At 40.3% G+C, this 12,904-nt stretch overlaps 3 protein-coding genes across 3 annotated transcripts; 2 read left to right on the top strand and 1 right to left on the bottom strand.

Annotated features, from left to right (window-relative positions):
- Positions 1-336: 336 nt before the first annotated feature.
- Positions 337-3,387, bottom strand: LOC108844856 (U3 snoRNP-associated protein-like YAO). Its single transcript, XM_057000049.1, has 7 exons — positions 2,841-3,387; positions 1,769-2,111; positions 1,478-1,702; positions 1,191-1,383; positions 917-1,089; positions 688-753; positions 337-573 (listed from the first exon to the last, which is right to left on the bottom strand). The coding sequence occupies exons 1-7, from the start codon at positions 3,239-3,241 to the stop codon at positions 496-498; spliced, it is 1,479 nt and encodes a 492-aa protein (XP_056856029.1). The 5' UTR covers positions 3,242-3,387; the 3' UTR covers positions 337-495.
- Positions 3,388-4,917: 1,530 nt separating this feature from the next.
- On the top strand, positions 4,918-6,414 carry LOC108844855 (uncharacterized). The gene is made up of 4 exons (XM_057000051.1): positions 4,918-4,939; positions 5,229-5,476; positions 5,966-6,059; positions 6,166-6,414. Exons 1-4 carry the CDS (start codon positions 4,918-4,920, stop codon positions 6,321-6,323), a joined length of 522 nt encoding a protein of 173 aa, XP_056856031.1. The 3' UTR covers positions 6,324-6,414.
- A 2,778-nt stretch (positions 6,415-9,192) lies between these two features.
- On the top strand, positions 9,193-12,092 carry LOC130505443 (meiosis-specific protein ASY2-like). Its single transcript, XM_057000050.1, has 5 exons — positions 9,193-9,387; positions 9,463-9,994; positions 10,062-10,196; positions 10,272-11,083; positions 11,247-12,092. The coding sequence occupies exons 1-5, from the start codon at positions 9,193-9,195 to the stop codon at positions 12,090-12,092; spliced, it is 2,520 nt and encodes an 839-aa protein (XP_056856030.1).
- Positions 12,093-12,904: the final 812 nt, after the last annotated feature.

Here is a 12,904-nt window from a genome sequence, read left to right as displayed (position 1 = left end):
AAAAACACAATCATCCCCACAGATAAAACAGTACGCAAATACAACCAGATTCATTACAAAAAAAGAAGCAACTATGTGATCCACCAGCTAAAAGTAAACATAACCATATCTTCAAAGGAAGACACATCTAATACCGACCGATTAAAATGAAGTCATCATCATCAAGCACCTGAACATCTCTCTCTCCTACAAAATGCTCCCTTCCGATCTCCTTCAGCAGTACAGTATAACTAGTCATGGTGTCGTCTTTTGAAACTAGACTCCGTATCTAGGTACAGTACAGTCTTTATATAAATGATGTAATTCTCCATCTCTTTGTATCATCAGAACCTCAAAAACGTTAAAGTTCTTCTCTCTCTTGTATTAGAAAAATTGGGTACAATAAAACAAACAAAAAGGGAGCAAAAACTTTAAGAGCTGAAAAGACTTGCAATAGCCATTACATAAACTGAGTCTCAAAAATATAATTCTTTAAACCAACTCCCAATGAAATCTTTATGACAGCCTTAAGGGATGTATTGCCACACCATTTTGCGCAGACTTTATGCATCCCCATCTTCCAAATCTCGTTTCCTGCCATATCCATATGACAAACACACACAGTTTTGAGATTAGCCTTCACAAAAAAACAAACAGAGAACAAAAGAAAAAAACAGGAAGAAGACGAGAGGATAACTAACTACATACCTGTCCAACACCAGCAACCAGAAATTTACCGGATTTCGCAAAAGCCATGGAGTTCACAAATCCAGTCTGGAACATGATAAAATAAAACATTGTGAGTTTACTACTTGGTGAAGTGACTCTTTGTACTAGAATGAACAAGCTCTTAACCACTCTCTGTACTGTTCTTTCTATTAACCACTCTCAGAAACAACAGATGCATGAACATAACACAAGAGTAAAGAAAATTTACCAGTGGAAGCTTGAATAAAGGTCGAATGGCACTTGGTTCAACAGCCATCAAATGCACAAAACCATTACCAGCTCCAGATGCAGCAAGGTCACTACCTCTGCAAACAGCAACTGAACTGACCCAAGAACTCGTGGAAGAGTTATTATACTCCACATTATCATGCTCACCATTTTCTGGTTCAGAGAAAAAGAACAAAGCATCAGGAATCTCTGTAACAATATACTGTGATGTTAAAGATTAAATTGCATCAGAGAGAAGAGGAAAGGGAATTTACCATTAGTGGCGATTCCATCAGCTACAACGGAATGTGCATTCTTGAGGAGAAACACCGGTTTCTTTTTTAGCATTCCCCAAAGTGCAACAGTTCCGTTGTCCGAACCAGACAGGTACTCAGTATCACTGATGAAACAGCAGCTCTCAAGAGAAGATGCAGGTGCACGGTATATCGTACGGCTTGCCTCAGGCATCTGTCATCACATTAACAAGACTTGCTAAAATACAGAATAACAAAAACCACATGATGATGGCTACATACAGCTCCCAAAAGTGTTTCATATTTACCTTGTGTAATAGCATGGTTCTATCTCTTCCAACAGTAAGTGCACGCTCCTTCCTTAGTGCATCAATGGCTAGTATCTCATCCTGGTGTCCAAAACTGTCTTGCACAAAAGCTTTATCTTCCACATTCCACGCCTTGACACTTCGATCAAAAGAACCAGAGTAGAGCTCCGCAGTCCCGTGTCTGAAACATAAGCAAGAAACAGTGTTCCTGTGACCTGGAAAGGCCTGCAAACACATAAGTGAGACTTGAGGGAAGAAACCACAAAACAAAACAGGATTATATCATTTTACCTGGACATGTTCTCTGGTACGAACGTCCCATATATGAACATGTCTATCAACTCCACCAGTCGCCAAGTAACGACCATCAGAGCTAACAGCTAAAGCAAGAGACTCTCTACTGTGTTTTTTGCTCCTAGGCTCCCTCACTTTCATCCCACGAGACTTCAGAACTTCATCACTAGGCCATTTGTATTTGTCAGTTTTACCAGAAGATACATCCCAGTGGACAATAGCACCGTCTTTGGAAGCTGAGAATCCTCTAGTGTCGTCATCAGAGAGAGCAACAGATACAACAGATTTTCGGTGCTTGACAATAATACTAAACTCATCACTACTCAGTGGCTCCTGAACACTGAAACATTCAAACAAAAAATAGGTTAAACCTTTATCAGTATATAACCTAGCAAATGATTAAAATTCACTAACTTGCTTCACAATTTTCACAGTCTTCTAAAACATGTAGAAACCCATAAACACTAAATTCACCAAGTTTTTTCATTATCTTATCTTCTGTTTGACAACAATACGAAACATATCACTATGAACACTGAATCATGTAAAAAGACTTCAACTTTATTAGTGTAACATTCTTTAAACCTAACAAATGGTAAAACACATTGTTCAAGAAATAGCTACGCGCTAGTTAGGCACCTTATAGAGGACTAAGGATTATGCTGGCGCCTAGACCGATTTTTTTTTAAAAATTTTAAATAGTTTTGCGTAGCCTGTTTAGACCCGTTTAGACTTGTTTAGACCAGATTTGCCTAGACCAATTTTTAGAATATTGTATAAGATCACTACTTTGCTTCACAATTCAATTGGTTTTCTAAAACACTAGCTACCCATAAACCCTATTTAAACTAAGTTTCTCAATTATCTTATCTTCTGTTTAAGAATAATACTAAACTCATCAGTACTCAATGGCTACTGAACACTGATTGAATCATGAAAAAGACTTCAACTTTATCAGTATAACTGATCTTCAAACCTAACAAAATTACTAACTTGCTTCACAATTCAATCGGTTTTCTAAAACAGTAGCTACCCATAAACCCTAATTAACCAAAAGTGTCTTCATTACCTAGATGCAAGGGCTCTTCGAACCCTACCACTATCCTCCTGCTGCTTCTTCATCAAAGTCTTCACAATGTCATCATCATCATTGTCTTCGTCGTCATCAAGTTCTTCACGCTCCCTCCTCTGAGCTTCCCTCGTTCGCAGCAGATACGCCTCAGCTAACCTCTTCCGCTTCTCACCAGCCGTCTCATCTGCAAACTCATCCTCCTCCTCAGCTACATCAGCTTCTTTCCTATCTTCGCCGTTAAAGCCGTTCTCTTCGGCGTCGGAGTCGATAGACTCGATGTCTTCGTCGTCGTAGCTGACTTTCCTCCGTTTCTTTGTCTCCTGCTCGAAGAAGGGATCCGAATCGTTCGAACCCTTCTTGCCGCCTCTCTTAAAGCCTCCACCTTTCGGGTACTTCATTCTTTTCTGTCTCTGTCTCTCTGTAGCTCAGTGAAAGCAAGGGATGTAGATTAGGGTTTATGGTTTGGCTTCAGGGTTTAGCGGCGATGGCGAAGAAAGAAAGACGATTTTGTTGGTTTGGTCGGAAAGTTGACAACTTTAAAATCTTGCCCCTTTGTTACAAAACCTAGGTTTTCTTCAGGAACCGGGTTGACCTGATGAACCGGCCCATTAATGGCTAGTCTACATTGAGCCCATTTAATAATTTTATTCAGCGAACTTTGGGCCTCTTTAGTTACATAAAAATAGCCGAAGACTAACCGGGAACATCCTAAACGTTGGAAAACAGCCCTACTTAACGTAGTTTTGATCTTTAAATTTCTTGTTGTGTTTGTTTTAAGCAGAACAAGGTAAATTTTTAGAGAAATTACCTAGACTAATTCTAATCATTCTACTAATTACTAGGATAAAGCACATTAGTCTCTAATTACTAGATTAAAATTTAAAACAACTAAATTTACCAAAAACCAAACCTTCTAAACATTAACCACAAGTTTGCCATTCTAATTTAATAAAAAATAATATAGTAATACAAAATAAAAACGGGAAAATTGTCATTTAAATCACGAACTTTCAAATTTGGTTGAAGAAAAGCCTGAACTTTCACTTGGACCATTTAAAGCACCAACTTAATTTGACTAGTCATTTTAAACATCAATTTAGTTTGACTAAACTAAATTAAGCACGACGTTAACTCGGGTAACGGAATGATTAAACGGAGTTAAATGCCGTCTTTAATTTTCGTTAAGTCCAAAACGACGTCGTTTAAAAATATGCGTCTTAATGGAATCGAACCTATGACCATAGACACACACAAGTAAGGCTCAAACCACTAGACCACTTAAATTTTTCTTTACATGATTGACTAGTAATAGTTATTATTGTGAAACCTCCAAATCATCTTCTTCAACCCTAAATCCCTAAATAATTTTATAAATATTAAAACTTGTAAATAAATTATTAACTATTCAAAAATTTGTGAACATTATTAAAAATATTAAAACTTATAATAATTATTAACTTAATTATAATATTAAGTTTTATTTACAAGTATTACTGAAAATACTACTTATAAATAACTATATGATACTAAATGATTTTTAATTATAATTTTTAATTAATAGCAATACTAAATGATTTTTGAATTAATGATTTTTAATTATAATTTTTCATAATACTAAAATATTTTTAATTAAAAATCACAATTAAAAATTATTTTGTTTTATTAGTAATTAAAAATTATAATTAAAATCATTAGTAATTAAAATTATAATTAACAATCATTTAGTATTACTAGTAATTAAAAATTATAATTAATTATTATTATAAATCAGACAAGTTATTATTAACTATAATTTTAATTATAATTTTTAATAATACTAAAGATTTTTTAAAAAAAAATCATAATTAAAAACCATTTTGTATTATTATTAATTAAAAATTACAATTAAAAGTCATTTAGTTATTTATACTCACAAAATTTCGAATAACTAATAAGCTATTTAAAAGTTTTAATATTTATAAAATCATTTAGGGATTTAGAGTGGAAAAAAATGATTTGGAAGTTTCATAATAATAAGTATTAGTAGTCAATCAAGTTAAAAAAATGCAAGTGGTCTAGTGGTTTGGGCCTTTCAATGATAGTGTCTTTGGTCATAGGTTCGATCCACCCGGATGTGATATTTAAAAAGATTTTTAAACGACGTCGTTTTGGACTTAACAGAGATTAGAGACGGCATTTAACTCCGTTTAATCATTCCGTTACCCGAGTTAACGTCGTGCTTAATTTGGTTTAGTCAAACTAAATTGATGTTTAAAATGGCTAGTCAAATTAAGTTGGTGCTTTAAATGGTCCAAGGAAAAGTTCAGGCTTTTTTTCAACCAAATTTGAAAGTTCGTGATTTAAATGACAATTTTCCCAAATAAAAACTAATAAAATAAAAAGAAGAAAGCATTCGTCGTCTCCAACCTTTTGTGGTCTTCTTCTCCTTACGCAAACAAAGCCTTCGTCGTCTCCATCTCTGTCTCTGCCGTTCGTCGACTCCATCTCTGTTTCGTCGTCGAGACCTGAACTCCGCCGTTCGCCTGGGTCACAGCCTCAACTCCGCCGTTCGTCATCTCCATCTCTGTGTCGACCTGAACTCCGCCGCTAGCTTGTGTGACATCTCTGCCATCAATTCCAAGTTAATTGAATCTGTAAGTCCTCATTTTTGCGGATCTAGGTTGTTGTTATTAAAGATTGATTGATTAATCTTATGATGAAATTTGAGAACCCTAATTCCCAATTTGAGAAATTGAATTTATTTTTCTCTGTGTTTGCTTGATTTTGGAAACCTTTAATCTGTAATTCTCTTAATGCGAGGACAGTAAATTTATGTTAATTTCAAATGGAAGAACTCTCATACTGTGTTATTTCTACCATTACCGAACAAGAGCACACTTTATCAAGTTAAGATAGATATGCATCCCCATTGAAGTTGGCATTGACCTGATATTCTCGCCCTTAACAAGTTAATATTGGCTCATTGCACCAATTTGGTTGTTCGACCACCACATTAAGGATAAGTTTAGTATCACTCACTCCTAAATATTTCCCTACAGTTTCGACAACTTTATTCTTGGTTTCTGATTATTTTGCTGCTAAGCCTACTTCTTGATACCTGACACTAATGGTCTTTTGTGTAGGAGGCGCAAACATATGCTCAGGAGAACAGTCTTTTCTTCATGGAAACTTCAGCAAAAACCGCAGCTAATGTCAAGGAGATATTCTATGAAATAGGTGAGCTATATCGCTACACTCTGAGATTCAAATTCAAACAGTGTTTTTATTTTTGCTTCTAGTAGTACTAAATACTGTTATACCTTTTCTCTTTTGACTGGGACAGCAAGAAGGTTACCGAGAGTGCAACCAACAGAAAACCCAACAGGAATGGTTCTACCAGATAGGGCCATGGATATGGCAGTGAGTTCATCTTGTTGTGATCAGTTATATGTAATGGAATACACTTCCCTTAAAGGGGACCTTCTGGTCAGTCAATATTGAGTTATGGACTTCTCTGTTTTGCATATCTTTGCTTTGTGTTACTTCTGTGAATACAATGAAGATATTTCATATTGAGATATGATGTTTACCTCATATTGGAACTATGTATCCAATGGTCAAATCACCAAGTATTTTCAAGTTGTACGAACTCCCATAGTTAAGATAGATATGCATCACACATAGCCGAACGTTCTCGAATTTGCAAAGATCCAAGAATGCATGAAACTGTCTATCATTTCCTATTTTCACAGGTGGTATGTTGATGCTTTGATTGTGTAGATTCTGCTTTGGAATAAGGTACCTCAGTTCCAAGTCGTTTTCTGCAAAATCATCTCCATAATCCTCAAATATGATCTTCACAAAATCCTCAAATCGAGTGTCCTCATATGCAGCAACTATTATGCTATCTATATCATTATCTACTTCAAATAACCACTTAGTTTTCTCAACTTTCCACTTCCCCGAATCATGTGCTCCATTATTCTCCAATTAACGTGAATTAAAAGATGTTGTAGATTTCCATGAAAGTAGATCCAAAATTTATGAATGAGAGGTAAGAGGAAGAAGAAGAAGACGACAAAGAACGTAAACCTAATTGGAAAGGTGGTCTAATATGATTTTTAAACCAGAAGTTTAAATTAATTTAAACCAAGAACAACTTGATTTAAACCAAAATTTAAAATTAATTAAAACTGATTTTAATTAAAACTAAACAGAAATATTTGTCCACTTAACCACAAATTCGGGTGGATAAATCTGCCAAAATAAGTTTGTGTTAATCTGGTAATTAGAATTTATTTTAAAAATCTGCCGCCAAAGATGGCAATTTAAAAAATCGGCCACCATATGAAAATAAAAATCGACCGGATATTTAAATCGAACAAACATATCTGCCATAAAAATCTATGTCTATTACCTATTAAAAGTCGGCTGAACGTAAATATAAATCGGTTGTAAAAATCTAATCGATAAAATATAAAACTGCCACTTTAAAAAAATCTGTCACTTCATTCGATAGATTAAAACAAATAAATCTATTGATAGCATCAAATCGGACAGATAAATCAGCCATCTCAAAAAAATTTGCTGTGACTCAAAAGTCTGCTACCAAGTAAACAGCAGATTTAAATTTAACAGCAGGTTTAATTAACAGATTTATATTACGACAGATTTGTTTTTTTGTTAAATAAAACTGTCGTCGAGAATTTTTTTAAAATTTAAATGGCAATTTGGTAATATACCTTTTTGATCACAACTATAAAAAGGGTATTTTTGACCATAAAAATAATTTAGTAATTTTAAATTTTTAAGACTTATTCTAGTAATTACTGAAGTAATTTGCCTCCTTCTAGTAAACTTCCCAAATTTTTATGACGATTCTTCTAACCGAATCATCAGTAAAGGCCTGCTTTCTATAATTTTCAGAATAATCACAAACTTTAACTCAAAAGTAAAACAATAACATATCCTTCAAACTTCTATAAAGTTAAGTACTTGTAGAAAGACAATAAACCATTTTGCAAAATCAAAAGAAATTCTTACCAAGGTCACTTAAGACAAGGACAGTGAAAACTACATAGATACAGAACTGCATAGATAGGTTATTAAAGTTCTCACCGAGGGTCATCATAAAGTATCATATCAATACATGTCGTAGTCATAATTGTCAAAGTCATAGCAATTAAGGTGGTCGTCTTCATCTGAATCCATATCAATAACCGTTGCATTAATAGGATAATCATGAGTTGAGTCATTAGGGTGTCTCACAACTTTGATCCTCTCCGAACACCTCTTTTCCAACTCCCTGTTTGAGGTGAGTTTGGTCAACAGAAAATAAAAGAACTCAAGAGTGGGATGAACAAAGACGTTTTATTAGAGTCGGAATAACGAGGGTACAAGAGTAAGAAAGCCGGCTAGTCGATGCTCGGAAAGCTCCTAGGCGGAAGTACAAGAGAAAGCGGCGAGATATAAAGAGAGTAATGGAAACCCTAATCTAGCCGCAAGTCTGTGTGTCTAAGTGGTCATCCCGTTCCTTCCTGTCCTCAACTCCTTATATAGTCTCTTAGGTCGGTTAGCTTTGACCTAATTCGTCCTCTTCGTTATGGGCCTTTTGTCTTGCAGGCCCAGTCGGGACAACTGTTCGGCCCGAGCTGCTTGGTCGCTGTCTTCGGCTGCTCGTCCTCTATCCAAAGTGGTCACGAGCCGGGTCGCGACTCGTCGGGAGCCGGCTTCGAGCCGATCATCCTTTGAGCGATAGTAATGGGCCTCCTGTTCGCTGCCTTGTGGGTGGTGACAATCCATCCCCAACAGTAAGTCCCCCTAGTTCGTTGTCGAGTCGAGCAATCGATCGCAGCGAATTAGTTAGTTAGGACTCGAAGAATAGGAGGTTCAATCTTTTGATTCCCTAATTTCAATGAGGGACCGCCGATGGAGAGGTTTTTTTTTTGGGTTTCTCAGACGAGTAACCGATATGCCGTATGCTCGGTATCTCAGGCGGGCCCTTCTAAAACCGTCAAATTGATTGGGTTTGGTTTGTGATGTGACATTCGAACCGTCATCGGTTTTTGATCGAGAAGTCGAAACGTCACTAAGGTTTTTGTCGAGGAGTCGAACCGTCGCGTTTGGGGATGACGCGCGAGCCCACCGACATGCCCAATTAGGCCCGCGTAGGGTTAATGATGGCGCCTCGTAGGAAGCGCGTTCCCCCTCTCAATAAATAGGAGACTTCTTTCGAGATCTCTCATTCTTCTCTCAGTTATCAGGTACTTTCTCTCTCTATCCTTTCTCTCTCTAACTTTTGCTCTCTAGTTAAGGTCCCTTACTCGGTATGTCGACGAGCAAACGACTCTCTCGAGAACAGAAAGGAAAGATGACTGTGGATATGGTTGGGTCCGACAGCGATCTAGAGACAGTCCGCGGATCCGACGGTAGCGCGGAGGCAGCTCATCGCGAGGCGATGATGGATACGGAGAACATGAGTAGGAATGAGCGAGTGCTCGTCTCGGAGGCGATGGTCGCATCTCGTGGAGATGACGATGGCCATGACCCGATTACCGAGTCGATGGTCCCCAGCTGTTATTATCCGGACGGAATCTTCGAGGATCAGCGCAGACTCGACCCAGAACGAATTCGTCCCTAGGTAGTGGAAGGGCAGGATTGGCCAAACGTCGAGCCAACCTGGTCCACCTTTAAGTCGGTATCGAGGCTTCTGTGGAAGCGTAAGGCATTCGGTGTCACATTCATTATCCCCAGGGAGGACCAGAGGCCTTGGTCTCCTCCGAAGGGATACCAGTGCGTGTACGAGTCGTATTTCAAAGGTGATACGAAGCTGTGGTTCCCGATTCCTCGGCTCGTTACCGCCTATACGATGCGCCGAGGAGCCGCACTTAGTCAGTTCCTGAACGGAGCTTGGCGACTAGCGGTCGCGCTGGTGGTTATCGGGGCGGAGGCCGGCGTTGCTCTCAACGTTCGAGCATTCGAGGAGTTGGTCTCGGTGAAGATACAGCAAGGCCTGATCTCGTTGAAAATACGTCCTAATTACAACGTGGTGACGGGCTACCCCACCAAGACGAACAACTGGCAGCGATCGTATTTTTACGTCAAGTCCGATCGGGCGGCATTCGAGGAGCCGTTGAAGACTGGCTACCGTGTTCTATGGAACAATGAGATTGGTATAGAATATCGATTGGTCTTTCATTGTTTTGCGCGTCTGAACCTTGTTCCTTTGTGCCTTTGCAGTTCCTCATTCGAATTCCGAGCAATACGAGGAAGAGTTTTTGGAGAGTGCTCGGGTGGTTGCGTCTCGGAAACAAGATCATTGGGACAACTTTTCCTTCAGTAGGATCCGTGAGTCGGCTGGTCGGATTAGACAACGTAAGTCTTTCGGATCTTTCTCTTTTACTCGGTCCCTTTTAGGAGATCTTAACTTGTTTCCAATTTGTCTTGCAGAGGTTTGGCGTTCGAACACGATTCCTATCATCACTAAGAGGTCGAAGAGGATTAACTTGTTCAACAAGGACGAACAAAGGGAGATAAACCGAGCAAGAGCCATGAGGGAGTTGCCGGATTTGAGCTTGATCGTCGAGAATCAGCTAGGGTTCATGGAGCCGGATCAAGCTGCAAACACGGATTCTCCCGATCTGGGGGACCCAAACGTGACCGAGTTAGATGTCGAGACTCGGCTCGCGGGGAAGAAGAGCAGCAAGAAGAAGAGACAGGAGCTCGCAGCTTCCGAGGAGAGGCAGCCTGAGGAGACTTCTGCAGGCGGAGATACCGAGCCGGAGAAGAAACGGGCGCGAAAGGATCCCGTCGAGGCTCGAGCTTCCTCTGTGGAGGAAGGAGAACTCCGAGCCTTGGAGCCGAGTGGCGGTTCCCACGATGGTGGTGTCCCGGATCTTTCTCTTGGTGGCGATCGAGCAGAAGGAGCCCAAGAGGCTTCTTCGAAGGCAAAGAAAAAGAAGAAGTCGAAGAAGAGCAAGAAGAAGGACGCCGGCGGGTCCTCGGAGCAGGAGGTGGCGACAGATGCTGAGCAAGGAACTTCAGAAGTTCCGACTGCTGTTACTTCTGCTGAAGAGACAGCAGCGCGCGAAGATGCGGGGGAACCGAACAAGCCTCCCCTGAGAGCTCCGCAGGAGAAAAAGGATGCGCCGAAGAAAGTCCAGGGATTCTGCCCGGATAAAGTTGATTTCATCTACAAGCGCGATACCCCCTTGTTTGCAGCAACAAGGAATGCGCTCGCTTCGTCCGACAGGTTCGAGGGAGTTCCGATCATCTTCCGCTCGTGAAGGACCTTGTCTTCCAGAACGATTACACCGTTGCTGCCGGCTCTTCGGTCAGGGTAAGGGCGAATCTCTTGCCGTGCACGTTCCTCGTCTCCTTCTGACTACCTTTTTATTTTTTAACTCTTTGGATGTCGTGTTGTAGAGCCAAGGAGACTGGAACGTAGTCGTCGGTAAGTACGACAAGGCGCTGAAGGAAGCCTACGCCACGATCGATAGCCAGAGGCGCAACGGCAAGGAAGCGACCCGTGCCTTGGAAGACATGCTGCGCAAAAAGGATGAGGCGGTTATTCGGGAGGAGGCCATCAGGGACGAACTCTTCCAGAAAGAGGCTGCCATGAACAAAGAGCTGAAGAGAGCTCGGGAACTGGTCAAGAAACTGGAGGGGGAGAAGGCCAAACTAGCAGGCGACAAGGAGACCCTTGAGAAGAAGATGGCTGCTGCCGACTCGGCGCACTCCAAGGAGATGGACCGTCTAAGGGATTCGCGTCGTTACGAGGTTACTCATGAGCGAATCCGGGTAATGGCGGCGATGCATGGGAAGTGCGCCGTTCGTTTCAAGAGGATCCAGGATCGGGAGACTCGTCGCGATAAATTTGAAGACGCGCGGTGCATGCTCGGTCAGGCTCGAGGGATGAGGCGTTGTCTCGAAGGGATGAAGGCAACAGGTAAGAACATCCCTCAGGAGGACATCGATACCTACGCCGGGCTAGAGAAGCATTACGACGCTGAGATGAAGCGTTTGGACGTAGGCGAGCTTCCAGAGAAGGACCTCTCTCTGTCTCCTCTTGTGCTCGAGTCGCGGTTCGTCATCCAAAAGATTTTGGATAGAGTCGACAAGTACGGATCGAACAGGGATTTGCTCGATTCTGAAGCCGCCAAGGCTCTTCGCACTCCTCTCAGGGAGCAAGGGGATCGATCCGAGGGACCATCAAAGAGTCTTCTTGAAACCATCCAGTCTCACACTTTCCAGCGTTTTCCAATATCTTAATCGCGCCTAGCCTTTGCAGGATTGATGATGTCAATTCCGAAGGAAGCTCCGACCAGTTTATAAATCTTCCCTTTTTCATCACCGGAGTCAGAGACGATGACGGAACCATGGAAGAGGAAGAGGAAGAAGCCATTTTCTGTGATGGTCAGGTTTGTCTCTCAAGTCCAAGATTAAATAAAGAATGAAGTGAAGTAGCTTCAACTTTCAAGACTAGCATCATTACTCAGTAACCAACGGCCATTTTCTCTGATAGGCAAACTCTATCAAGTCCATTAAATAAGGGAGTTCAACTTTCAAGATTCCAATATCCATTACTATCAAACACTCAACCAACGGCCATATTTTCTGATGGTCAAATTGTTGTGATTCCATTAAATAAAGGAATGACGTTGTTTTCAACTTTCAAGACTCTTGTTCGAGTCCATCACTATTGACCTGACCATTTGGTCCTTCATGCTATTACATATCAACAACTTTAACTTACTAAGATTGGGGTTTGACGGCGGCCAGTTAACGTTTAGATCAAAATATTGTAATTTTATTTCACAGCCGTGCGTGGAAAAGTGTCAAATAACAAAGGGTTGTATGCATTAAAGAGAACAATGTAACAAACTTAGAACATCTTTTTGTCAAATATGTAAATTTGTATAAATATGAGAGCTGGTTGTAAGGCCATCTGCATTGAAAGCTTTTGTGGAGAGTTCACAGCATTCCCAAGGAAAAAAAAATATTAAAATAAGAGGAGAGGATGAACTTGTGCTCGTGTGCCTTTTGCTAGTGAACCGGTTCATGACTGTTTACGCGGGTCCCAC

The sequence above is a fragment of the Raphanus sativus genome, unplaced genomic scaffold (genome assembly GCF_000801105.2).
Source record: "Raphanus sativus cultivar WK10039 unplaced genomic scaffold, ASM80110v3 Scaffold2284, whole genome shotgun sequence".
NCBI lineage: Eukaryota > Viridiplantae > Streptophyta > Magnoliopsida > Brassicales > Brassicaceae > Raphanus > Raphanus sativus.
This window is presented reverse-complemented; position numbering and strand designations above follow the sequence as displayed.

Excerpts from the sequence above, each read along its gene's own strand:
- LOC108844856 (XM_057000049.1), bottom strand. The coding sequence starts at position 3,241 with ATGAAGTACCCGAAAGGTGGAGGCTTTAAGAGAGGCGGCAAGAAGGGT. Across the intron at positions 1,703-1,768 it reads GTACCAGAGAACATGTCCAG|GCCTTTCCAGGTCACAGGAA; the intron begins GTAAAATGATAT and ends ATGTGTTTGCAG. Across the intron at positions 574-687 it reads TGGTTGCTGGTGTTGGACAG|GAAACGAGATTTGGAAGATG; the intron begins GTATGTAGTTAG and ends TGGATATGGCAG.
- LOC130505443 (XM_057000050.1), top strand. The coding sequence starts at position 9,193 with ATGACTGTGGATATGGTTGGGTCCGACAGCGATCTAGAGACAGTCCGC. Across the intron at positions 9,388-9,462 it reads ACCCGATTACCGAGTCGATG|GTAGTGGAAGGGCAGGATTG; the intron begins GTCCCCAGCTGT and ends ATTCGTCCCTAG. Across the intron at positions 11,084-11,246 it reads CGTCCGACAGGTTCGAGGGA|AGCCAAGGAGACTGGAACGT; the intron begins GTTCCGATCATC and ends GTCGTGTTGTAG.
- LOC108844855 (XM_057000051.1), top strand. The coding sequence starts at position 4,918 with ATGATAGTGTCTTTGGTCATAG. Across the intron at positions 4,940-5,228 it reads GATAGTGTCTTTGGTCATAG|AAAGCATTCGTCGTCTCCAA; the intron begins GTTCGATCCACC and ends AATAAAAAGAAG. Across the intron at positions 6,060-6,165 it reads GGAGATATTCTATGAAATAG|CAAGAAGGTTACCGAGAGTG; the intron begins GTGAGCTATATC and ends TGACTGGGACAG.